This window comes from Phyllobates terribilis, unplaced genomic scaffold (genome assembly GCF_046119375.1).
Source record: "Phyllobates terribilis strain yellow unplaced genomic scaffold, ASM4611937v1 Scaffold_9__5_contigs__length_417890890, whole genome shotgun sequence".
NCBI lineage: Eukaryota > Metazoa > Chordata > Amphibia > Anura > Dendrobatidae > Phyllobates > Phyllobates terribilis.
This window is the reverse complement of record NW_027362769.1, coordinates 376,488,095-376,515,964: the sequence shown is the minus strand read 5'-3', so window position 1 is coordinate 376,515,964 and position 27,870 is coordinate 376,488,095. Positions and strand designations below refer to the sequence as shown.

Genomic DNA, 27,870 nt, shown 5'->3' with positions numbered 1-27,870 from the left:
ATCTACTCTACTCAATGCCCTTCATCTACTCTACTCAATGCCCCTTCTAATCTACTCGATGCCCTTCATCTACTCTACTCAATGCCCCTCATCTACTCTACTCAATGCCCCCCATCTACTCTACTCAATGCCCCCCCATCTACTGTACTCGATGCCCCCATCTACTGTACTCGATGCTCCCATCTACGCTACTCAATGTCCCCATCTACTCTTCTCGATGCCCCCATCTACTCTATTCAGTGCTCCCCATCTACTCTTTTCAATGCCCCCCCATTTATGACCCCCACTAACAAAAGTTGACTCTCTCCTGAACGGGCAGCCATTCCTTCCCAAATGAAGGAGATCTGTGCCATATTGGGTCATTTTGCCTTTGTATACATACCCCACTTCCTTCTATCTAATGGAAGTATGCTTTTCCTACACTGAATTCTTAGCTGGATATTCAGCAGCCAATCTAAAACAAAAGCAGAGCTGCAGTGTAAAGTATGGCGATAGGTCAAACAGCAGCCCGCGGGTGTAGCCTTTTGGAATCCCAGCAGTCACAGCCCCATTAATTAAGTCCTTGTGGTACATTCTGACACCTTTTAAAGGGGGTGGTCCAGAACAGAGGGATAGGGGGGGTTTTCTTTCAGGATCCACATTTCTTGTTACAAAGAGTTTCTCTCGCTCTTTAGGACATATCTTACATTACACAGACAACTCATTAATTTCAATAGATGCTGTGTAATGCTTAATGTCTCCTGTGGGGGCGCTGCTGGGAAACTGAACACTTACTGCCAGGTTTCCTTAAAGATCACAATTGCTTGCTGATTGACACTTAATGATCTAATGATTAACTTATTGTCAAGGGACCCAGAGCAGAGAGCTTCTTTTATGGCTTTCAATATGATCACAATATGTAATAAAAGAGTAAAGTATCTCTAATATAGACACCACTAGGGGGAGCTGAGGAGCTTTATTGCATACAGAGTTTACATTGAACTCAATGATAACATAATATGCGGTGAGCTCCCTCTAGTCGTGGCAGAATTGTGCGTATCTTGTAGCTGTGTGACCACAGCAGGAGATTTGGAGCTCTGTATCCTGATCAGTATATGTAGATCAATTAAGAAATGAGCTGGCACAGAAAAATTGGACTTAAAAAGCAACATGACGGCGGTCAAAAAGGTGGAGATTCCACTTTGAAGCCACCTGGCTGCGGCTGGAGATACAGAGGAGCCTTGTCTGAGGGATGACACCCGGTGATGAGCAGAGATGTCTCATTATCTCATTATTAACGTGCGCTCAGTGATCGCCGCTCCTCCGTGCAGCCGCTCAGATGAAGAGGTGAAGACATGCATTGTGTCAGGCCGCCTGTGGCCGCCCCTGGATGCCGCCTTCTGACCGTCCGTCATCAGAAAGTTTGATCTTAATCAGCTGATCGTTTTTTTATGCTCAGATCAAAGAAGAAAGGAGACAGTGGCCTGGCCCGGGTCAGAGAGCAAGGGAGAGAGCGGGCCAGAGAGCGGGACAAAGAGCGGGGCAGAGAGCAAGGGAGAGAGCGGGCCAGAGAGTGGAGCGGGACAAAGAGCGAGGCAGAGAGCGGGGCAGAGAATGAGGCAGAGATCGAGGGAGCGAGCAGGTTCAGAGAGTGGAGCGTGGCAGAGAGCGAGTCAGAGAGCGGGACAGAGAGCAAGGGAGAGCAGGTCAGAATAAGGCAGAGAGCGGGTGAAAAAGCAAGGCAGAGCGCGGGGCAGAAAGCAGGACAGAGAGCGAGGCTGAGAGTGGAGCGGGTCAGAGAGTGGGGCAAAGAGCAAGGCAGAGAGCGAGGCAAAGAGTGGGACAAAGAGCGAGACAGAGAGTGGGGCAGAAAGCGAAGCAGAAAGTGGGGCAGAGAGCGAGGCGGAGAGTAGAGCGGGTCAGAGAGCGGGACAAAGAGCGGGGCAGAGAGCAAGGCTGACAGTGGAGCGAGGCAGAGAGCGTGGCAGAGAACGAGGGAGAGAGCAGGTCAGAAAGTGGGGCAGAGAGTGGAGCGTGGCAGAGAGCGAGTCAGAGAGCGGGACAGAGAGCCAGGGAGAGCAGGTCAGAATAAGGCAGAGAGCGGGTGAAAAAGCAAGGCAGAGCGCGGGGCAGAAAGCAGGACAGAGAGTGAGGCTGAGAGTGGAGCGGGTCAGAGAGTGGGGCAAAGAGCAAGGCAGAGAGCGAGGCAAAGAGTGGGACAAAGAGCGAGACAGAGAGTGGGGCAGAAAGCGAAGCAGAAAGTGGGGCAGAGAGCGAGGCGGAGAGTAGAGCGGGTCAGAGAGCGGGACAAAGAGCGGGGCAGAGAGCAAGGCTGACAGTGGAGCGAGGCAGAGAGCGTGGCAGAGAACGAGGCAGAGAGCGGGGCAGAGAACAAGGCAGTGAGTGGGGCAGAGAGCAAGGCTGAGAGTGGAGTGAGGCAGAGAGCAAGGCTGAGAGTGGAGTGAGGCAGAGAGCAGGGCAGAGATTGAGGGAGAGAACGAGGCAGAGAGCGGGGCAGAGAACGAGGCAGAGATTGAGGGAGAGAACAAGGCAGAGAGCAGGGCAGAGAATGAGGCAGAGAGCGGGGCAGAGAACGAGGCAGAGAGCGGGGCAGAGAACGAGGCAGAGATTGAGGGAGAGAACGAGGCAGAGAGCGGGGCAGAGAACGAGGCAGAGATTGAGGGAGAGAACGAGGCAGAGAGCGGGGCAGAGAACGAGGCAGAGATTGAGGGAGAGAACGAGGCAGAGAGCGGGGCAGAGAACGAGGCAGAGAGCGGGGCAGAGAACGAGGCAGAGAGCGGGGCAGAGAACGAGGCAGAGATTGAGGGAGAGAACGAGGCAGAGAGCGGGGCAGAGAACGAGGCAGAGAGCGGGGCAGAGAACGAGGCAGAGATTGAGGGAGAGAACGAGGCAGAGATTGAGGGAGAGAACGAGGCAGAGAGCGGGGCAGAGAACGAGGCAGTGAGTGGGGCAGGCAGATGTCCCCTGCCCAGCGGCTCGCCCAGGTGTCTTCTCTGCTCCTTCTTAGATCTTCATCATTAACCCCATATGTGAAGGAAGGTATTACTCCGAGCCTTTCATACCTATGGGATCATGAGTTGTCGCCCGGCTTTTGTCAGTTTTGCACAGCTATGAATCCGGCACAATAAAGTGTGTCATAAGGTGGCAGAAAGTAACTGGGGGCACAGGAGTGGAGGTGGCGATCGGGAGGATCACTGTGCGGCCGCCATAGTTATGTCATTGTCATTTAATTGGATCTTTATTTTTTTTTCTCGATTTCAGGGTCTTATTAAAATCCGGGGAGACAAGTGCTGGACAGACCTGACCTGCATGAGCTATCACTACGAGGTCAGTACACGAAGACCCTCCCCCCGTATAATGTGCAGGAACAGAATAGTGAGTGCAGCTCTGGAGTATAATACAGGATGTAACTCGGGATAAGTAATGTAACGTATGTACACAGTGACTGCACCAGCAGAATAGTGAGTGCAGCTCTGGGGTATAATACAGGATGTAACTCAGGATCAGTAATGTAATGTATGTACACAGTGACTGCACCAGCAGAATAGTGAGTGCAGCTCTGGAGTATAATACAGGATGTAACTCAGGATCAGTACAGGATCAGTAATGTAATGTATGTACACAGTGACTGCACCAGCAGAATAGTGAGTGCAGCTCTGGAGTATAATACAGGATGTAACTCAGGATCAGTAATGTAATGTATGTACACAGTGACCGCACCAGCAGAATAGTGAGCGCAGCTCTGGAGTATAATACACTATGTAACTCAGGATCAGTAATGTAATGTATGTACACAGTGACTGCACCAGCTGAATAGTGAGTGCAGCTCTGGGGTATAATACACTATGTAACTCAGGATCAGTAATGTAATGTATGTACACAGTGACTGCACCAGCAGAATAGTGAGTGCAGCTCTGGAGTATAATATAGGATATAACTCAGGATCAGTAATGTAATGTATGTACACAGTGACTGCACCAGCAGAATAGTGAGTGCAGCTCTGGAGTATAATACAGGATGTAACTCAGGATCAGTACAGGATCAGTAATGTAATGTATGTACACAGTGACTGCACCAGCAGAATAATGAGTGCAGCTCTGGAGTATAATATAGGATGTAACTCAGGATCAGTACAGGATCAGTACAGGATCAGTAATGTAATGTATGTACACAGTGACTGCACCAGCAGAATAGTGAGTGCAGCTCTGGAGTATAATACAGGATGTAACTCAGGATCAGTAATGTAATGTATGTACATAGTGACGGCACCAGCAGAATAGTGAGTGCAGCTCTGGAGTATAATACAGGATGTAACTCAGGATCAGTAATGTAATGTATGTACATAGTGACGGCACCAGCAGAATAGTGAGTGCAGCTGTGGAGTATAATACAGGATGTAACTCAGGATCAGTAATGTAATGTATGTGCACAGTGACTGCACCAGCAGAATAGTGAGTGCAGCTCTGGAGTATAATACAGGATGTAACTCAGGATCAGTAATGTAATGTATGTGCACAGTGACTGCACCAGCAGAATAGTGAGTGCAGCTCTGGAGTATAATACAGGATGTAACTCAGGATCAGTAATGTAGTGTATGTGCACAGTGACTGCACCAGCAGAATAGTGAGTGCAGCTCTGGAGTATAATACAGGATGTAACTCAGGATCAGTACAGGATCAGTAATGTAATGTATGTACACAGTGACTGCACCAGCAGAATAGTGAGTGCAGCTCTGGAGTATAATACAGGATGTAACTCAGGATCAGTAATGTAATGAATGTACACAGTGACTGCACCAGCAGTATAGTGAGTGCAGCTCTGGAGTATAATACAGGATGTAACTCAGGATCAGTACAGGATCAGTAATGTAATGTATGTACCCAGTGACTGCACCAGCAGAATAGTGAGTGCAGCTCTGGAGTATAATACAGGATGTAACTCAGGATCAGTAATGTAATGTATGTACACAGTGACCGCACCAGCAGAATAGTGAGCGCAGCTCTGGAGTATAATACACTATGTAACTCAGGATCAGTAATGTAATGTATGTACACAGTGACTGCACCAGCAGAATAGTGAGTGCAGCTCTGGCGTATAATACACTATGTAACTCAGGATCAGTAATGTAATGTATGTACACAGTGACTGCACCAGCAGAATAGTGAGTGCAGCTCTGGAGTATAATACAGGATGTAACTCAGGATCAGTAATGTAATGTATGTACACAGTGACTGCACCAGCAGAATAGTGAGTGCAGCTCTGGAGTATAATATAGGATATAACTCAGGATCAGTAATGTAATGTATGTACACAGTGACTGCACCAGCAGAATAGTGAGTGCAGCTCTGGAGTATAATACAGGATGTAACTCAGGATCAGTACAGGATCAGTAATGTAATGTATGTACACAGTGACTGCACCAGCAGAATAATGAGTGCAGCTCTGGAGTATAATATAGGATGTAACTCAGGATCAGTACAGGATCAGTACAGGATCAGTAATGTAATGTATGTACACAGTGACTGCACCAGCAGAATAGTGAGTGCAGCTCTGGAGTATAATACAGGATGTAACTCAGGATCAGTAATGTAATGTATGTACATAGTGACGGCACCAGCAGAATAGTGAGTGCAGCTCTGGAGTATAATACAGGATGTAACTCAGGATCAGTAATGTAATGTATGTACATAGTGACGGCACCAGCAGAATAGTGAGTGCAGCTGTGGAGTATAATACAGGATGTAACTCAGGATCAGTAATGTAATGTATGTGCACAGTGACTGCACCAGCAGAATAGTGAGTGCAGCTCTGGAGTATAATACAGGATGTAACTCAGGATCAGTAATGTAATGTATGTGCACAGTGACTGCACCAGCAGAATAGTGAGTGCAGCTCTGGAGTATAATACAGGATGTAACTCAGGATCAGTAATGTAGTGTATGTGCACAGTGACTGCACCAGCAGAATAGTGAGTGCAGCTCTGGAGTATAATACAGGAGGTAACTCAGGATCAGTAATGTAATGTAATGTATGTACACAGTGACTGCACCAGCAGAATAGTGAGTGCAGCTCTGGAGTATAATACAGGATGTAACTCAGGATCAGTACAGGATCAGTAATGTAATGTATGTACACAGTGACTGCACCAGCAGAATAGTGAGTGCAGCTCTGGAGTATAATACAGGATGTAACTCAGGATCAGTAATGTAATGTATGTACACAGTGACCGCACCAGCAGAATAGTGAGCGCAGCTCTGGAGTATAATACACTATGTAACTCAGGATCAGTAATGTAATGTATGTACACAGTGACTGCACCAGCTGAATAGTGAGTGCAGCTCTGGGGTATAATACACTATGTAACTCAGGATCAGTAATGTAATGTATGTACACAGTGACTGCACCAGCAGAATAGTGAGTGCAGCTCTGGAGTATAATATAGGATATAACTCAGGATCAGTAATGTAATGTATGTACACAGTGACTGCACCAGCAGAATAGTGAGTGCAGCTCTGGAGTATAATACAGGATGTAACTCAGGATCAGTACAGGATCAGTAATGTAATGTTTGTACACAGTGACTGCACCAGCAGAATAATGAGTGCAGCTCTGGAGTATAATATAGGATGTAACTCAGGATCAGTACAGGATCAGTAATGTAATGTATGTACACAGTGACTGCACCAGCAGAATAGTGAGTGCAGCTCTGGAGTATAATACAGGATGTAACTCAGGATCAGTAATGTAATGTATGTACATAGTGACGGCACCAGCAGAATAGTGAGTGCAGCTCTGGAGTATAATACAGGATGTAACTCAGGATCAGTAATGTAATGTATGTACATAGTGACGGCACCAGCAGAATAGTGAGTGCAGCTGTGGAGTATAATACAGGATGTAACTCAGGATCAGTAATGTAATGTATGTGCACAGTGACTGCACCAGCAGAATAGTGAGTGCAGCTCTGGAGTATAATACAGGATGTAACTCAGGATCAGTAATGTAATGTATGTGCACAGTGACTGCACCAGCAGAATAGTGAGTGCAGCTCTGGAGTATAATACAGGATGTAACTCAGGATCAGTAATGTAGTGTATGTGCACAGTGACTGCACCAGCAGAATAGTGAGTGCAGCTCTGGAGTATAATACAGGATGTAACTCAGGATCAGTACAGGATCAGTAATGTAATGTATGTACACAGTGACTGCACCAGCAGAATAGTGAGTGCAGCTCTGGAGTATAATACAGGATGTAACTCAGGATCAGTAATGTAATGAATGTACACAGTGACTGCACCAGCAGTATAGTGAGTGCAGCTCTGGAGTATAATACAGGATGTAACTCAGGATCAGTACAGGATCAGTAATGTAATGTATGTACCCAGTGACTGCACCAGCAGAATAGTGAGTGCAGCTCTGGAGTGTAATACAGGATGTAACTCAGGATCAGTAATGTAATGTATGTACACAGTGACCGCACCAGCAGAATAGTGAGCGCAGCTCTGGAGTATAATACAGGATGTAACTCAGGATCAGTAATGTAATGAATGTACACAGTGACTGCACCAGCAGTATAGTGAGTGCAGCTCTGGAGTATAATACAGGATGTAACTCAGGATCAGTACAGGATCAGTAATGTAATGTATGTACCCAGTGACTGCACCAGCAGAATAGTGAGTGCAGCTCTGGAGTATAATACAGGATGTAACTCAGGATCAGTAATGTAATGTATGTACACAGTGACTGCACCAGCAGAATAGTGAGTGCAGCTCTGGCGTATAATACACTATGTAACTCAGGATCAGTAATGTAATGTATGTACACAGTGACTGCACCAGCAGAATAGTGAGTGCAGCTCTGCAGTATAATACAGGATGTAACTCAGGATCATTACAGGATCAGTAATGTAATGTATGTACACAGTGACTGCACCAGCAGAATAATGAGTGCAGCTCTGGAGTATAATATAGGATGTAACTCAGGATCAGTACAGGATCAGTAATGTAATGTATGTACACAGTGACTGCACCAGCAGAATAGTGAGTGCAGCTCTGGAGTATAATACAGGATGTAACTCAGGATCAGTAATGTAATGTATGTACATAGTGACGGCACCAGCAGAATAGTGAGTGCAGCTCTGGAGTATAATACAGGATGTAACTCAGGATCAGTAATGTAATGTATGTACATAGTGACGGCACCAGCAGAATAGTGAGTGCAGCTGTGGAGTATAATACAGGATGTAACTCAGGATCAGTAATGTAATGTATGTGCACAGTGACTGCACCAGCAGAATAGTGAGTGCAGCTCTGGAGTATAATACAGGATGTAACTCAGGATCAGTAATGTAATGTATGTGCACAGTGACTGCACCAGCAGAATAGTGAGTGCAGCTCTGGAGTATAATACAGGATGTAACTCAGGATCAGTAATGTAGTGTATGTGCACAGTGACTGCACCAGCAGAATAGTGAGTGCAGCTCTGGAGTATAATACAGGATGTAACTCAGGATCAGTAATGTAGTGTATGTGCACAGTGACTGCACCAGCAGAATAGTGAGTGCAGCTCTGGAGTATAATACAGGAGGTAACTCAGGATCAGTACAGGATCAGTAATGTAATGTATGTACACAGTGACTGCACCAGCAGAATAGTGAGTGCAGCTCTGGAGTATAATACAGGATGTAACTCAGGATCAGTACAGGATCAGTAATGTAATGTATGTACACAGTGACTGCACCAGCAGAATAGTGAGTGCAGCTCTGCAGTATAATACAGGATGTAACTCAGGATCAGTACAGGATCAGTAATGTAATGTATGTACACAGTGACTGCACCAGCAGAATAATGAGTGCAGCTCTGGAGTATAATATAGGATGTAACTCAGGATCAGTACAGGATCAGTAATGTAATGTATGTACACAGTGACTGCACCAGCAGAATAGTGAGTGCAACTCTGGAGTATAATACAGGATGTAACTCAGGATCAGTAATGTAATGTATGTACATAGTGACGGCACCAGCAGAATAGTGAGTGCAGCTCTGGAGTATAATACAGGATGTAACTCAGGATCAGTAATGTAATGTATGTACTTAGTGACGGCACCAGCAGAATAGTGAGTGCAGCTGTGGAGTATAATACAGGATGTAACTCAGGATCAGTAATGTAATGTATGTGCGCAGTGACTGCACCAGCAGAATAGTGAGTGCAGCTCTGGAGTATAATACAGGATGTAACTCAGGATCAGTAATGTAATGTATGTGCACAGTGACTGCACCAGCAGAATAGTGAGTGCAGCTCTGGAGTATAATACAGGATGTAACTCAGGATCAGTAATGTAGTGTATGTGCACAGTGACTGCACCAGCAGAATAGTGAGTGCAGCTCTGGAGTATAATACAGGATGTAACTCAGGATCAGTAATGTAGTGTATGTGCACAGTGACTGCAACAGCAGAATAGTGAGTGCAGCACTGGAGTATAATACAGGAGGTAACTCAGGATCAGTAATGTATGTACACTGTGAGTGTGAGAATGAGGTATTTGATCCCGGCGTGCATCCTTTATGTGTGGATGATGTTGGCTGTTGGTGCACAGCAGAGATGTCATTGCTCTTCTCTCCTCTCTGCTGCGTCTATCTGTATTTGTTGCTGTGTGGAATTTATGACCTGTCACAAATCTGCTATTTCGTTGTGTGTTAGGGACCCCTGGTCCCGTCCTGGGGCTGTGCTCAGGATCAGTAATGTAATGTATGTACACAGTGACTGCACCAGCAGAATAGTGAGTGCAGCTCTGGAGTATAATACAGGATGTAACTCAGGATCAGTACAGGATCAGTAATGTAATGTATGTACACAGTGACTGCACCAGCAGAATAATGAGTGCAGCTCTGGAGTATAATATAGGATGTAACTCAGGATCAGTACAGGATCAGTACAGGATCAGTAATGTAATGTATGTACACAGTGACTGCACCAGCAGAATAGTGAGTGCAGCTCTGGAGTATAATTCAGGATGTAACTCAGGATCAGTAATGTAATGTATGTACATAGTGACGGCACCAGCAGAATAGTACTGTCCTTGGTGTCTCTGTGGGGGGCTCATCCTATGGAGAGATGATGCCGACATTAATGTGCTGACTTTACAGGACTGTCGGGTGTAATCAGGACTTAGCGGAGACCACAGGGCGGATTATAATGTCACCGGGCCTCATATAGTCATATCCCGTAGCCGGGAGTGGAGGGAGGATCCCTTTAAGCCCGTCCTCATCATCAGAGACCATCAGCGTCTCTCGGTTTCCTCTCCTTGATTTCAGGCTATTGCAGACTTCATTGGTTTTATGGCGACTTCACCACTGACCAGTGGAGTTCCCCAAATTTAGGTATAAAAAGGAGGAAATAAATAGAACAGTAGAAATTTAGTCTGGGGAATTTGTGTTTAATGGTAAGAAAAATGTATTCCCGTCATGGCGAAACGTGCGGCCCCCCCACAATCCACCCCCGGCGCCCGCAGCGCGGTCTGCTGATGTCTGAGATTAGCGCAAGGGTTCAATTTCTTAATCGTCATCTACTGTTAGAGGAAAGTCAGGAGATCTGTGTAATATCTATCTTTTATTTATTGTACTCACAGTGGTGGCCAAAAGTATTGGCACCCCTGCAATTCTGTCAGATAATACTCAGTTTCTTCCTGAAAATGATTGCAATCACTAATTCTTTGGTCTTATTCTCTTCATTTAATTTGCTTGCAAGGAAAAACCACAAAAGAGAATGAAGCAAAAATCAAATCATTGATCATTTCACACAAAACTCCAAAAATGGGCCAGACAAAAGTATTAGCACCCTCAGCCTAATACTTGGTTGCAAAACCTTTATCCAAAATAACTGCGAACAACCGCTTCCGGTAACCATCAATGAGTTTCTTACAATGCTCTGCTGGAATTGTAGACCATTCTTCTTTGGCAAACTGCTCCAGGTCCCTGATATTTGAAGGGTGCCTTCTCCAAACTGCCATTTTGAGATCTCTCCACAGGTGTTCTATGGGATTCAGGTCTGGACTCATTGCTGGCCACCTTAGAAGTCTCCAGTGCTTTCTCTCAAACCATTTTATAGTGCTTTTGGAAGTGTGTTTTGGGTCAATGTCCTGCTGGAAGACCCATGACCTCTGAGGGAGACCCAGCTTTCTCACACTGGTCCCTACATTATGCTGCAAAATTTGTTGGTAGTCTTCAGACTTCATAATGCCATGCACACGGTCAAGCAGTCCAGTGCCAGAGGCAGCAAAGCAACCCCAAAACATCAGGGAACCTCCGCCATGTTTGACTGTAGGGACCATGTTCTTTTCTTTGAATGCCTCTTTTTTTTTCCTGTACACTCTATGTTGATGCTTTTTCCCAAAAAGCTCTACTTTTGTCTCATCTGACCAGAGAACATTCTTCCAAAATGTTTTAGGCTTTCTCAGGTAGGTTTTGGCAAACTCCAGCCTGGCTTTTTTATGTCTCGGGGTAAGAAGTGGGGTCTTCCTGGGTGTCCTTCCATACAGTCCCTTTTCATTCAGACGCCGACGGATAGTACGGGTTGACACTGTTGTACCCTCGGACTGTAGGGCAGCTTGAACTTGCTTGGATGTTAGTTGATGTTCTTTATCCACCATCCGCACAATCTTGCGTTGAAATCTCTCGTCAATTTTTCTTTTCCGTCCACATCTAGGGAGGTTAGCCACAGTGCCATGGGCTATAAACTTCTTGATGACACTGCGTACGGAAGACACAGGAACATTCAGGTCTTTGGAGATGGACTTGTAGCCTTGAGATTGCTCATGCTTCCTCACAATTTGGTTTCTCAAGTCCTCAGACAGTTCTTTGGTCTTCTTTCTTTTCTCCATGCTCAATGTGGTACACACAAGGACACACGACAGAGGTTGAGTCAACTTTAATCCATGTTAACTGGCTGCAAGTGTGATTTAGTTATTGCCAACACCTGTTAGGTGCCACAGGTAAGTTACAGGTGCTGTTAATTACACGAATTAGAGAAGCATCACATGATTTCTCAAACAGTGCCAATACTTTTGTCCACCCCCTTTTTTAGGTTTGGTGTGGAATTATATCCAATTTGGCTTTAGGACAATTCTTTTTGTGTTTTTTCATTGAAGACAAATTAAATGAAGAGAATAATACCAAAGAATTTGTGATTGCAATCATTTTCAGGAAGAAACTGAATATTATCTGACAGAATTGCAGGGGTGCCAATACTTTTGGCCACCACTGTATATAGCACCAACATATTCTGCAGCGTTGTAAAAGCATCATCACTGTCCCCATTGGGGCTCACAATCTATATTCCCTATCAGTCTTTGGAGTGTGGGAGGAAACCAGAGAACAAGAGGGAGTCCACACAAACGTGGGGAGAACATACAAACTCCTTGCAGATGTCGTCCTTGGTGGCATTTGAACCCAGGACCCCAGCGCTGCAAGGCTGCAGTAGTAACCACTGAGAGCTCTCTATCTCTATCCCTTCCTTTCTGTCTCTCTCCCTTTCCTTTCTTTCTCCTATTCTCTCTCTTCCACTCTGCTGCCCTCTGTTTGTAGCTTTCTCTCTCTCTCTGCCTTACTTTTTCTCCTCCTCTTACTCCCTCTTTCTCTGTCTCCCCCTTCCGCTCTCCCTTCTTCCTTCTTTCACGCTCTTCCTTTCTGTTTCTTCTTCTCTTTCTTTTTCCTTCTCTTTCTGTTCCTGTCTCCCTCTCTCTCTAGCCTTCTCTCTCCATGTCTGTCTCTTCATCTTTTTCTTTCTCCCTCTCTCTTTCACTCTCACTCTATTTCTCTCTCCCTTCCTCTCTTTCTTAATTCATTTATTTTTCTTTCTTTCTATCCTTCCCTCTCTGTCTCTCTATTCTTCTTTTTTTCTCCCTCTCTCCCTTCCTCTCTCTGTCTTTCTCTCTTTCCCTTTCTCTCCCCTTCCCCTCTTCCTTCTTCACTTATTCATTTTTTCGTTCAGTCCCTTTCCCTCTCTATCTTACTCTTTTTTCTTCTCTTTCTTTTCCTCTTCTCCCTCTCTTCCTTCCTCTCACTTTCTCACTCTTTTTCATTCTTCTCTTTTGTCTCTTCCTCTCTCTTTTTTCCTGTATTTTCCTTCTCTTTCCTTTTCTCTTATCCCTCTCTATCCCCAGCCTTTTTCTTCCTGTTTTTCGCTTTTTCTTTCTCCCACCGTTTTCTTCTGTCTTTCTCTCTCTCTCTCCCTTTCCCTCTCTCTTTCTCTTCTTCCTTTCTCTTCTTCCTCTCTTTTTCTTTATCTTTCTTTTCCTCTTTTCCTAGCCTCTTTCTCTTTTCCCTCTTTCTCTCTCCCTTCCACTCTCTCTATCTCTCTTTCCTCTCTCCCTTCCTCTCTCTTTATCACTCTTCCTTTCTGTCTTTTCTCCTCTTTCTCTTCCTCTCTATTTTCCTTCTTTCTTTTCTTCTTTTTCCTAGTCTCTTTCTTCTTCTTTCTCTCTCTCTCCCTTCCCCTCTTTCTCTCCCTAGCCTCTAACTTTTTCTTCTTCCTCTTTCTCTCTCTCCCTTCCCTTCCCCTCTCTTTCTCTCTCCCTTCCCCTCTTTCTCTCTATCCCTTCCCTTCCCTCTTTCCCTTCCCCTCTCTTTCTCTCCCTTCCCCTCCCTCTTTCTCTCCCTTCCCCTCTCTTTCTCTCTCCCTATCCTCTTTCTCTTTTTTTTCTTTCTCCCTCTCTCCCTTCCCCTCTGTCTATCTTCCCCTCTCTTTCTTTCCCTAGCCTCTATCTCTTTTTATTCTTCCTCTTTCTCACTCTCCTTTCCCCTCTCTCTTTTCCCCTCCCTCTTTCTCTGCCCTCCCCTCTCTCTTTTTCTCTCTCTTTCCCTCCCTCCCCCTTCCTCTCCCTTCCCCTCCCTCTTTCTCTCCCTTCCCCTCCCTCTTTCTCTCCCTTCCCCTCCCTCTTTCTCTCCCTTCCCCTCCCTCTTTCTCTTCCTTCCCCTCTCTTTCTCCCTTTCTCTCCATCTCTCTCTCTTTCCTTTCCTCTCTCTTTCTCTCCCTTCCCCTCTCTTTTTCTCTCTCCCTTTCCCTCCCTCTTTCTCTCCCTCCCTTCCCCTCCCTCTTTCTCTCCCTTCCCCTCTCTCTTTCTCTCTCTCCCTTCCCCTCTCTCTTTCTTTCCCTTCCCCTCTCTTGTTCTCTCTCCCTTCCTCTCCCTTCATCTCCCTCTCTCTCTCTTCCACTCCCTCTCTCTCCCTTCCTCTGTCTCTCCCTTCCTCTTCCTCTGTCTCTCCCTTCCTCTTCCTCTCCCTTCCTCTTCCTCTCTCTCTCCCTCTCCCTTCCCCTCCCTCTCTCTCCCTTCCCCTCTCTCTCTCTCCCTTCCCCTCTCTCTTTCTCTCCCTTCCCCTCTCTCTTTCTCTCCCTTCCCCTCTCTCTTTCTCTCCCTTCCCCTCTCTCTTTCTCTCCCTTCCCCTCTCTTGTTCTCTCTCCCTTCCTCTCCCTTCCCCTCCCTCTTTCTCTCCCTTCCCCTCCCTCTTTCTCTCCCTTCCCCTCTTTCTCTCCCTTCCCCTCTCTTTCTCCCTTTCTCTCCATCTCTCTCTCCATTTCCCTTCCTCTCTCTTTCTCTCCCTTCCCCTCTCTTTTTCTCTCTCCCCTTCCCTCCCTCTTTTTCTCCCTCCCTTCCCCTCCCTCTTTCTCTCCCTTCCCCTCTCTTTCTCTCTCTCCCTTCCCCTCTCTCTTTCTTTCCCTTCCCCTCTCTTGTTCTCTCTCCCTTCCTCTCCCTTCATCTCCCTCTCTCTCTCTCTCCCTTCCACTCCCTCTCCCTTCCCCTCTCTCTTTCTCTCCCTTCCCCTCTCTTGTTCTCTCTCCCTTCCTCTCCCTCTCCCTTCCTCTCTCTTCATCTCCCTCTCTCTCTCCCTTCCTCTTCCTCTCTCTCTCCCTTCCTCTTACTCTCTCTCTCTCCCTTCCACTCCCTCTCTCTCTCCCTTCCTCTTCCTCTCTCTCTCCCTTCCTCTTCCTCTGTCTCTCCCTTCCTCTTCCTCTCTCTCTCCCTCCCTCTCCCTTCCCCTCCCTCTTTCTCTCTCCCTTCCCCTCTCTCTTTCTCTCCCTTCCCCTCTCTTGTTCTCTCTCCCTTCCTCTCCCTCTCCCTTCATCTCCCTCTCTCTCTCCCTTCCTCTCTCTCTCCCTTCCTCTTACTCTCTCTCTCCCTTCCCCTCCCTCTTTCTCTCCCTTCCTCTCTCTTTTTCTCTCTATCCTCTCTCTAGTGGAGCTGTGTCACCGTCCTCATCATCGGTGCTAGTTGGGATGTGAATGATCTGACTCTGATGCCGGGGAGCTGCACATAACAAGTATTTCACATTTCTCTCTCCAGCATGACCTAACATTGCATCCGAACCCCATAAAGTGCGCCGTGTCGGTGCGTCAGCGGCTGCGTTCTCCACCTTTTCCTCCACTTTCCCGTCAGTGCCATCTGCAGCGTGCGCCCTGTTATCTCCTCGTCCTCCTCCCGCAGCAGCGATGGCTTATGGCTTCCAGGTGACGGTCAGATAGTCAAATCAGCCCCTTTGTTGCCCTAAGCCGAGTCCTGGAATGCAAATCTTTATCATGCAAATCGCACGGTCGCCTCGACCTGAGCGGAGGAGTTTGCATATAAGAACCGAAAATACGCAAAAAGCCCCGCAGGACAGCTACACATGCAAAACCTTCCACCAAACGTCATCTTCATGGGTCACGTCTGACCTTATCTTCCCCCTGGGGGGTCAGGACTGAAAATAAACCACAAATGTTAAAAGATTGGCGTGACCAAGAAAAGTTTTGTGGGCGAGAATCGGCTGAGGACTGTGAAACGAGTGGTGTCGGTGCGGTCCCACGCCGTCACTCATATTCCTCTATGCCTTTATTACATGTGAGTTTTCGCAGACTATATTGGTTTGATGGAATAAAGAAAAGTGACCTCCGAGAAAAAAGCCCCGGCTGCTTCAGAACATTGGTACGTTTGGGGACCAAAACGCACCAGTTTCTGGGATTTGGTGGTACGTTTGGTGGCCCTTATACCTATTCTTCTTTGGGCCCCTTAACCTTCCGACACACGAAGATGGAGCGTGAGCCGCTGGTAACGACCATTACCCCAAAACCAGTATTTTATTAAACCCAAATAACGCGTTTCAGGGGAAAAAAAAAAGGTTGCACAAACATGAAAAGCAGTCGCCTCCCGCCATCCCCCCCCCCTCCGTCCCGCGCTCCGTTACTTGGAAAATAAACTCCATCTGGGTGAACTTAATTAAAATTACAGATCCCTTTGTTATTGTATATCTTCAAAGTGCCTTGAAGTCTGCAAACCAGCGGCTGAGGGGTTAACCCCGCCGTATTAAAGCCTCGTTCTTAATTAGCCGTCTTCTCATAATTGCTGGCAGGAATGGAGGCGCATGCTGAGTTACACTGCGCCGTGGTTAATAAGACGAACATCTTAAGAGACTGTAATTACTCAAGATACAGCCGAGACCCGACTCCCAGCAAAAGGATATTAGCATCCTGGTGTCGGCAGCGCCATCTGTATACGGCAAGAATCCGTTAATCCGCCACGGCTGCCAGATTGTTCATTGACTATTAATTATCACACATTCATGGAAAAAAAAAAACAGATCGAATTTGGAACAGCTCCCCTTCCGTCTGCAGGTTGATTGCGGTATTGCAGCTCCTTTGATGTGAATTGGGCTGAACTGTAATACCACACTCAACCTGAACCCTGAGTGGCGCTCTTAATAAAAAAAAAGAGACTGGCCATGTATTTCTAGACTTCTAGAAGTTTCTTCACTATTAAAGGGGTTGTGAAGAGCTTCTACTAATTTTCACTTATCTAATTAATAGGTGGTAAGTATTAGATTGATGGGGGTCTGACTGCTAGGACCCCCACTACCACTAGGTACCAGATCTGGGGTCCTAAATACCTGGTGCTTGAGCACTGCTGATGATGTCACTGCCAGGGGTAACCGAGTGCTGACTTCTGAAGCGGTAGCGCTCAAGCTCCGCCCCTGCTCCATGAAAACACATGATTCTGCCCCCCCCCCTCCTTTTGGCGATCAGTTGAGGTCCCAGACCCCCACACTGATCTATCAACTATCCAGTAGATGGGTAAAAATTGGTTATAAACCTTCTCATCTAGAATACCCCTTTAACTCTGTTAGTTTCTGATTGGTGAGGATCTGACCACTCAGAACCAAAGATAAAGGGTACCTTATGGGTTGGTTCCGATACAGCACTGCCCTTTATTAGGTCATCCTTTGTCCTACCCTCATGTGACCACTGCAGCCAATCACCGGTCCCAGCAATGGAAGATCAGTGAAGTATTCACTGGAGAACAGCCAGTGAAGCCTGGAGGGGCGGCGGTGGATACACTACCGTTCAAAAGTTTGGGGTCATTTAGAAATTTCATTATTTTTGAAAGAAAAGCACATTTATTTTCAATGAAGCTAACATGAAATGAATCAGAAATACACTCTATACATTGTTAATGTGGTAAATGACTATTCTAGCTGCAAACGTCTTGTTTTTATTGCAACATCTACATAGGTGTATAGAGGCCCATTTCCAACAACCACCACTCCAGTGTTTAACTGTGTAAGAAGCTAATGGATGTTTAGAGAATCCTAGAAAACCCTTGCACAAGTATGTTAGCCCCGCTGAAAACGGTTTGGCTGATTTGAGAAGCTATAAAATTGACCTTCCTTTGAGCTAGTTGAGAATCTGGAGCATTACATTTGTTTGTTCTATGAAACTCAAAATGGCCAGAAAAAGAGAACTTTCATGGGAAACTCGACAGTCTATTCTTGTTCTTAGAAATGAAGGCTATTCCATGCGAGAAATTGCCAAGAAACAGAAGATTTCCTACAACGGTGTGTACAACTCCCTTCAGAGGAGAGCACAAACAGGCTCTAACCAGAGTAGAAAGAGAAGTGGGAGGCCGCGCTGCACAACTGAGCAACAAGACAAGGACATTAGAGGCTCTAGTTTGAGAAATCGACGCCTCACAGCTCCTCAACTGGCAGCTTCATTAAATAGTACACGCAAAACGCCAGTGTCAACGTCTACAGTGAAGAGGCGGCTACGGGATGCTGGCCTTCAGGGCAAAGAAAAAACCATATCTGAGACTGGCTAATAAAAGGAAAAGATTAATATGTGCAAAAGAACACAGACATTGGACAGAGGAAGATTGGAAAAAAGTTTTATGGACAGACGAATCAAAGTTTGAGGTGTTTGGATCGCACAGAAGAACATTTGTGAGATGCAGAACAACTGAAAATATGCTGGAAGAGTGCCTGACGCCATCTGTCAAGCATGGTGGAGGTAATATGATGGTCTGGGGTTGCTTTGGTGCTGGTAAAGTGGGAGATTTGTACAAGGTAAATGGCATTTTGAATAAGGAAGGCTATCACTCCATTTTGCAACGCCATGCCATACCCTGTGGACAGTGCTTGATTGGAGCCAATTTCATCCTACAACAGGACAATGACCCAAAGCACACCTCCAAATTATACATGAACTATTTAGGGAAGAAGCAGGCAGCTGGTATTCTATGTGTAATGGAGTGGCCAGCGCAGTCACCAGATCTCAACCCCATTGAGCTGTTGTGGGAGCAGCTTGACCGTATGGTTCGCAAAATGTGCCCATCAAGCCAATCCAACTTGTGCGAGGGGCTTCAGGAAGCATGGGGGGAAATTTCTCAAGATGACCTCAGCAAATTATCAGCTAGAATGCATCCTGTGACGAAAGCAAAGTTTTGAAGGAGACAATTATTCTTTCTAATAAAAATCATTATTTCTAACCTTGTCAATGTCTGGACTATATTTTCGAATCATTGTTCAACTCATTTGATACATAGAAGTCTGAGTTTTCATGGAAAACACAAAATTGTCTGGGTGACCCCAAACTTTTGAATGGTAGTGTATATCGGGTCATTATATATTGTTTTATAATTTTATCTAAAAATAAAAATAAAAATCAGACAACTCCTTTTAAATGATAATATCATTGCCACCTCCGGCCACCACTAGAGGGAGCACAGTGCATACACTGAACTCAGCAGTCATACAGAATGCAGTGAGCTCCCCCTAGTGGCAGCATGGAATAGCCAAAAGGATTTTTTTTTAATAGTAATAGTTTAATAGTAGATATGGAAAAAAAGTTGTTTTTTTTCCATATCTAAATGTAAAATATAACTGCACAAAAGGGAAAGCCGACGCGCGCCTCCTGGGCATTTTACGCGGTCATCACTCCTGGATAATAACCTTTCCCCGAAGTGCAAGTGAAAGACAAATTGTGCCGATTAGCACTCATTGAGGCTGATTGGAGCGCGGCTCGGGACGTCTGATCCGGATTTCTGGAAGGAGTTTTTTCTTTTTTTTTCGTCAGACAATCCCGAAGCAGTAAAACCTCAGACCTGCATGTAAGCAATTAACAAGCGGCTTCCCGTGCAGGACGGGCGCGCAGGCAGGAACGCTGGCAGATAAATGTCAACATGCCATCAAAACCTTATTACCCGGAGTCTGGAGTTTGTATTCAATGCTCGGCTTTATAGAACTTTATAATGGTCCGCTGAATCCTTAATGGATCCCAGGTGCAGCCAGCGCACAACTGTTTGCTGATTGGAGACGCGGCGACTAAAAATTTGCCGGGCGAAATTTACTAAATGGCGCATTGTGGTTATGTAACTTGTGCATTTAGTCCATATAGAACCACTCTGATTTAGGGTTTTTTTTTTGTCACAGCCAGAGCTGCATTCAAAATTCTGCTCAGCTTCTAATCAATTATTTAGCTCCACCCTTCTTTCTCACATGTGATTTTGTAACTCGGCTCCCACAATGCACTGCTATCTGGTAACAGAAACCTAGCAGAATTCTTGGGCCACTCGGGTACTATGGAGCCGGTGAGATGATCTTCCTTCTTGAAATTTTCGTCGAATATACAGGGCAAAAATAAGGAGGATTTCTATGCAGCAGGCGCTTGCTCCATACCACTCACCAGTAATGTATTTGATTGGAGCCCTCTCTGTTTGCATCAGTTTAACTCCTTAAGATGCCACAGTGAACAGCGACCACGGCATCTAAGCGGTTAGTCCCTCTGTCACCCTTATTACGCCTATGATTTTAGAAAAAGTAAGGAGGATTTCTATTGCAGCAGGCGCTTACTTCAAGCCACTCACCGGTAATGTCTTTGATTAGCGCTTGCATCAGTTTAACTCCTTTAGATGCCAGAGTGAACAGCGACCATGGCTTCTAAGCGGTTAGTCCCTCTGTCACTCTGATTAGGCCTCTGATTTTGGAAAAAATAGGGATTTCTATGCAGCAGGCGCTTGCTCCATACCACTCACCACTAACGACTTTGATTGGAGCCACCTCTGTTTGCATCAGTATAACTCCTTCAAATGCCACAGTGAACAGCGACCACGGCATCTAAGCGGTTAGTCCCGCTGTCACCCTGATTAGGTCTCTGCATTGTGATTGTGGGATCCCAGTTGTTTGTTTAGTTCCAGCCAGGTGTCTCCAGATTTCCACGTACGCCCTTGGCACTGACTGTTGATGTAGACAAAGCTCATGAACCCCCAACTCAAACTAAACTAGGACCAAATCTGCAGGGATTATGTCCCGGGACCAATTATTTGTGTATGCAACAATATGGAAATGTTTTATGGTACAAGAACTGTGGGGATACTGATAATAACAGCAATAAAAAAGTCAGGATAGGCCTGCCTAAAAGATGTGATTTGGGTACACCTAAACTGTGGTAGTTGGAAATAATCCTGATTGACTGGGGTAGCAAATTCCAAAGAAGTGGTGCAGCACAAGAGAAGTTATGGAGAAAAGAGTGGGAGTTTTGGATTGTGGAGGATGTTAGTCTTAAGGTCCCCATACACATTAGACTAACATCAGCCAAATCCACGGATATCGTCAGTCTACAGTCTCATGTGTACGGGGGTCCCAATGGATGATTGTTAGAGGGGAGATGAGGATCCGGCATGTCCGATTTCGGACTGACGTTCCTTTTCTAAGCCCCCAAAAGTGATGTCCAGTAGTGGCTCTATTATAGAGAACACAGGAATGTTCGGCAGAGAGAGGGGAGAGTTAGGCAAGAGTGTGTGGTGGGGGGGACTTTACATTATTAGCAGAGTGGAAAGCTTGGGTAGGGTGGTGTACCGTGATTGAGGGAGAAGATATAGGGCAGTGCTGCACAGTGGACAGCTTTGTATGGGAGCGTGATAAGTTTACATTGTATTGTATGGCGGATGGGTAACCTGTGCAATGACTGGCACAGGTTGGAGGTATCGTTGTAGCTGCTAGATCGAAACCTGTGCCTGGCTGCTTCAGGACAGATTGGAAAGTGAAGACTTTAGCGATGGGCACATGCTCTACCGCATTTTCCTTAGATGGGAGTCCTATTCGCCAGACCCCCAGCGATTGCATACTATGAGCGGATGGGTAATAAGTTGTGATCTTGGTTCAACCCTCTCTAGTTTAAGGTGCAAGATGTCACCAGTTGAACCCCCTGACCGGATGAGATGGTCGAGCATCGACGCCTCTCACTTATATTCTGTTACGTCTTTATGACCTATAGATCCTATATAAAAATCAGTGTGGTCATCAGTCCCAAAAAATATAGGAAAGAGCTGAGCACTCACACTTCTGATTTATAATCACAGATGCCCAGTGAGTCGTATGAGTGACCGGTCACCGATCGGATACTGATGGCTTCTACGGTCTATACGTCATCAATGAGTAAGTAAGTGAACCTCATTATGGGGTCATCATCATCTCCTATATGTTGACCACTTCATCCTTGGTCATAATTAGGTCTTCCAGGAGGGATTCGGCAGCCATGGCCAGGAGCCTCGGACTGTCATGGTGGAAGAGATATTAGGGCCCTCGCTGATGTGCGGAGACAGCGCCTTGTCGAGCAGTTAATTGACACAACAGACGCCCGGGGGGGGCTTTATTTTTTAATTACGTCAGTGCAAATTCCACAAGATTTGGGATCTTTTGTTGCCACTAATTTTCTGTCCGCCCCCCGCTGTGCTCCCATCTGCAGCCCCCTAGCAGCTTGCATTCCCCTCTGTGAGGCTTACGGAGCTGCTTCTACCAGCCCGGCCATCTTCCTACGCTGGCAGTCGCCGCTCGTGAGCTGCCGTCTGCCGTTCCGGGCGCCGCGTATCACAAGCGTCCTTACATTGATTTTTTAATAATGGATTTAAAAAAATTGCCCTAAGTTCTTTTTTTTTTTTTTCTTATCATCCCCAACCATAAATCACTAAAATTAAAAGGTTTTCCAGAGTTAGAAAAAAAAAAAAAAAGCTCTGCTCTCTCAAAAGAAACAGCGCCACTCTTGATCACAGGTTGTGTGTGGTATTGCAGCTTAGTCCCATACACTTTTTTAGTTTTATAATGACAGGCGGGAATACTTTACACTATGATTGTGCACAGTCCGCCCCGTACACACTTATCTAGTACTAATTGGGTAAAGGCATCCGGGGGTTACTTATCCCCCACATGTGCTCACATGTCAGCGCTCACAACATCATGCTGCCATTAACATCACTGACCCCGCTGCCTGCTCCTATGTAATCAGATGAGCAACGTTCCCACTGGCTGAGTGATATATCGATAATGGCATCCATCCTTCACTGGGTCTGGTGTTCACTAGAATAAGGATGAGCTGCAGTACCAGAAACGGCCATAGACAAGAGCGGCACTGTGTATGGAAGAAAAAAAAAGGTTCAGCGAGTGTCAGAGCTGGACTTATAATGTCCATGTTACAGAGCCTGCCATATAGTGTCCCCCATTACAGAGCCTGCCATATAGAGCCCCCATTACAGAGCCAGCCGTATAGTGCCCCCGTTACTGAGCCAGCCGTATAGTGCCCCCTTTAGAGAGGCAGCCATATAGTGCCCCTGTTACAGAGACACTATACAGTGCCCATTTTATAGAGCCCACCATACAGTGCCCATGTTACAGAGCCAGCCATATAGTGCCCCCATTACAGAGCTCACCATATAGTGCCCTATTAGAGCCCACCTTACAGTGCCCATGTTACAGAGCCTACCATATAGTACCCCTAAAACAGAGCTCACCATATAGTACCTCCATTACATATCGCACCATATAGTGCCCCTATTACAGAGCTCACCATATAGTGTCCTATTACAGAGCCCACCATATAGTGCCCTCATTACAGAGCCCACCATATAGTGCCCCTATTACAGAGCTCACCATATAGTACCTCCATTCCTCCATTACAGAGCCCACCATACAGTGCCCATGTTACTGAGCCCACCATACAGTGCCCCAAATACAGAGCTCACTATATAGTTACCTCCATTACAGAGCCCACCATATAGTGCCCTATTACAGAGCCCACCATACAGTGCCCCTATTACAGAGCCCACCATATAGTGCCCCTAATACAGAGCTCACCATATGGTACCTCCATTACAGAGCTCACCATATAGTGCCCTATTACAGAGCCTACCATATAGTGCCCCTAAAACAGAGCCTACCATATAGTACCTCCATTACATATTGCACCATATAGCGCCCCTATTACGGAGCTCACCATATAGTACCTCCATTCTCCATTCCTCCATTACAGAGCCCACCATACAGTGCCCATGTTACTGAGCCCACCATACAGTGCCCCAAATACAGAGCTCACCATATAGTTACCTCCATTAACGAGCCCACCATATAGTACCTCCATTACAGAACTCACCATATAGTGCCCTATTACAGAGCCCACCATACAGTGCCCCTATTACAGAGCCCACCATATAGTGCCCTATTACAGAGCCCACCATATAATGCCCCTATTGCAGAGTTCACCATATGGTGCCCTATTACAGATCTCACAATACAGTGCCCATGTTACAGAGCCCACCATATAGTGCCCCTAATACAGAGCCCACCATATAGTACCTCCATTATAGAACTCACCATATACTGCCCTATTATAGAGCCCACCATACAGTGCCCCTATTACAGAGCCCACCATATAGTGCCCCTAATGCAGAGCTCACCATATGGTACCTCCATTACAGAGCTCACCATATAGTGCCCTATTACAGAGCCCACCATATAGTGCCCCTAATACAGAGCCCACCATATAGTACCTCCATTACAGAGCTCACCATATAGTGCCCTATTACAGAGCCCACCATACAGTGCCCCTATTACAAAGCCCACCATATAGTGCCCCTAATGCAGAGATCACCATATGGTACCTCCATTACAGAGCTCACCATATAGTGCCCTATTACAGAGCCAACCATATAGTGCCCCTAATACAGAGCCCACCATATAGTACCTCCATTACAGAGCTCACCATATAGTGCCCTATTACAGAGCCCACCATATAATGCCCCTATTACAGAGTTCACCATATAGTGCCCTATTACAGAGCCCACCATACAGTGCCCATGTTACAGAGCCCACCTTATAATACTCCTAATACAGAGCCTACCATATAGTACCTTCATTACATAGTTCACCATATAGTGCCCTGTTACAGAGCCCACCATATAGAGCCCCCATTACAGAGCCCACCATATAGTGCCCCCATTACAGAGCTCACCATATAGTGTCCCTAATACAGAGCCCACCATATAGTGCCCCTAATACAGAACCTACCATATAGTGCCCCTAATACAGAGCCCACCATATAGTGCCCTTATTACAGAGCCCACCATACAGTGCCCCTATTACAGAACCCACCATACAGTGCCCCTATTACAGAGCTCACCATTTAGTGCCCCTAATACAGAGCCCACCATATAGTGCCCTATTACAGAGCCCACCATATAGTGCCCTATTACAGAGCTCACCATACAGTGCCCCTATTACAGAGCCCACCATATAGTGCCCCTATTACAGAGCCCACCATATAGTACCCCCATTACAGAGCCCGCCATATAGTGCCCCCATTACAGACCTACCATGTAGTACCCATGTTAGAGTCCACCATATAGTGCCCTATTACAGAGCTGACCATATAGTGCCCTATTACAGAGCCCACCATATAGTTCTCTATTACAGAGCTCAGCATATAGTGCTCATGCTACAGAGCCCACCATTTACTGCCCTTGTAGACCCACCATATAGTGCCCTATTACAGATCTGACCATATAGTGCCCTATTACAGAGCCCACCATATAGTGCCTCTATTACAGAGCCCACCATATAGTTCTCTATTACGGAGCTCACCATATAGTGCTCATGCTACAGAGCCCACCATTTAGTGCCCTTGTTGTAGACCCACCATATAGTGCCCCTATTACAGAGCCCACCATATAGTGCCCCTATTACAGAGCCCACCATATAGTGCTCATGCTACAGAGCTCACCATTTAGTGCCCTTATTATAGACCCACCATATAGTTCCCTTGTTACAATGTCCTCCCTTACAGGATTTTCCCGGCCATCGCTCACCTAGTGGTCACCACTTAGTCCTTTACGCTGTGACGACTCCTCGCGGCCTGTAGCCGATGTCACAGTGTTGTGGATTTCTCCCACTAATCGGGTTAATCCTTCTAGTCCCACTTCGCAGCCACTTAATCAGCTCTTCACCCGCTGCTTCTAATTGGTTTTTATCTCATTGAGAGTCTGGTTAAGCCGTGAGGATACAGTCGCCTTCTCCAGTTCCAGGCCCGGAATCCGACTCCGAAGGCTGGAGACCCTCGCTGCAGATTTCCTTTTCTCGATTATTTGATACATATCAAATCAGTTCTCAAGGTGTGACTGTGCAAAGTGGCAAGTGATGGTCCAAACTGGGCAGATGATGCCAAACAGAAGTAGTTTTAGTCAGCCTCAATTCTCCAACCTGGTGGATCACTCGTTCAGAAGATCTTCCAGGACTTTTTCACTTCGGCCAACTTTTATCTTATGTGTATCTGCATCCTGTGTTCTTCTATTTGCCAAATAAGTCTCCCCGAGAGACAAACAGAAAGCTTTTCCCTTTTTTCTGCATTCGTTTATTACACTGGTCTATTATACCCTGATTTATAGAGGTTGTGCCAACCAGACAAGTGATAAACTATCCACCGAGCAATGGCTGAGCGCTAAAATTCCCCCACAGGCCAGGTGTAATATGCTCCGTGATGTCCCAGTACGGAGATAATACACACAGCGATGTCACAGTACAGGAATAATACACACAGTGATGTCACAGTACAGGGATAATACACAGTGATGTCACAGTACAGAGATAATACACACAGGGATGTCACAGTACAGGGATAATACACACAGCGATGTCACAGTACAGAGATAATACACACAGCAATGTCACAGTACAGGAATAATACACACAGTGATGTCACAGTACAGAGATAATACACACAGTGATGTCACAGTACAGAGATAATACACACAGCGATGTCACAGTACAGGAATAATACACACAGTGATGTCACAGTACAGAGATAATACACACAGTAATGTCACAGTACAGGGATAATACACACAGCGATGTCACAGTACAGGAATAATACACACAGTGATGTCACAGTACAGAGATAATACACACAGTGATGTCACAGTACAGGGATAATACACACAGTGATGTCAAAGTACAGGTATAATATACACAGTGATGTCACAGTACAGGGATAATACACACAGTGAGGTCACAGTACAGGGATAATACACACAGTGATGTCACAGTAAAGGGATAATACTCCCAGTGATGTCACAGTACAGGGATAATACACACAGTGATGTCACAGTACAGGTATAATATACACAGTGATGTCACAGTACAGGGATTATACACACAGTGATGAGACAGTACAGGGATAATACACACAGTGATGTCACAGTACAGGGATAATACACACAGTGATGTCACAGTACAGGGATAATACACACAGTGATGTCACAGTACAGAGATAATACACACAGCGATGTCACAGTACAGGGATAATACACACAGCGATGTCACAGTACAGGAATAATACACACAGTGATGTCACAGTACAGAGAGCATAACCACAGTGATGTCACAGTACAGGGATAATACACACAGTGATGTCACAGTACAGGGATAATACACACAGTGATGTCACAGTACAGGGATAATACACACAGCGATGTCACAGTACAGGGATAATACACACAGCGATGTCACAGTACAGGGATAATACACACAGCGATGTCACAGTACAGGAAAAATACACACAGTGATGTCACAGTACAGAGAGAATAACCACAGTGATGTCACAGTACAGGGATAATACACACAGTGATGTCACAGTACAGGGATAATACACACAGCGATGTCACAGTAAAGAGAGAATAACCACAGTGATGTCACAGTACAGGGATAATACACACAGTGATGTCACAGTACAGGGATAATACACACAGCGATGTCACAGTACAGAGATAATACACACAGCAATGTCACAGTACAGGAATAATACACACAGTGAAGTCACAGTACAGGGAGAATAACCACACTGATGTCACAGTACAGGGATAATGCACACAGTGATGTCACAGTACAGAGATAATACACACAGCGATGTCACAGTAAAGAGAGAATAACCACAGTGATGTCACAGTACAGGGATGATGCACACAGTGATGTCACAGTACAGAGATGATACACACAGTGATGTCACAGTACAGGGATAATACACACAGTGATGTCACAGTACAGAGATAATACACACAGCAATGTCACAGTACAGGAATAATACACACAGTGAAGTCACAGTACAGGGAGAATAACCACACTGATGTCACAGTACAGGGATAATGCACACAGTGATGTCACAGTACAGAGATAATACACACAGCGATGTCACAGTAAAGAGAGAATAACCACAGTGATGTCACAGTACAGGGATGATGCACACAGTGATGTC

General features: G+C 45.9%; 1 protein-coding gene across 1 annotated transcript in view; it reads left to right on the top strand.

The window, feature by feature from the left end:
* Nucleotides 1-27,870, top strand: part of LMF1 (lipase maturation factor 1) — a 214,089-nt gene that overhangs the window by 86,053 nt on the left and 100,166 nt on the right. Inside the window, exon 5 of the mRNA XM_073648433.1 lies at nt 3,262-3,327. Coding sequence (XP_073504534.1) covers nt 3,262-3,327 — 66 coding nt within the window. The remainder of the gene's footprint in view (nt 1-3,261; nt 3,328-27,870) is intronic.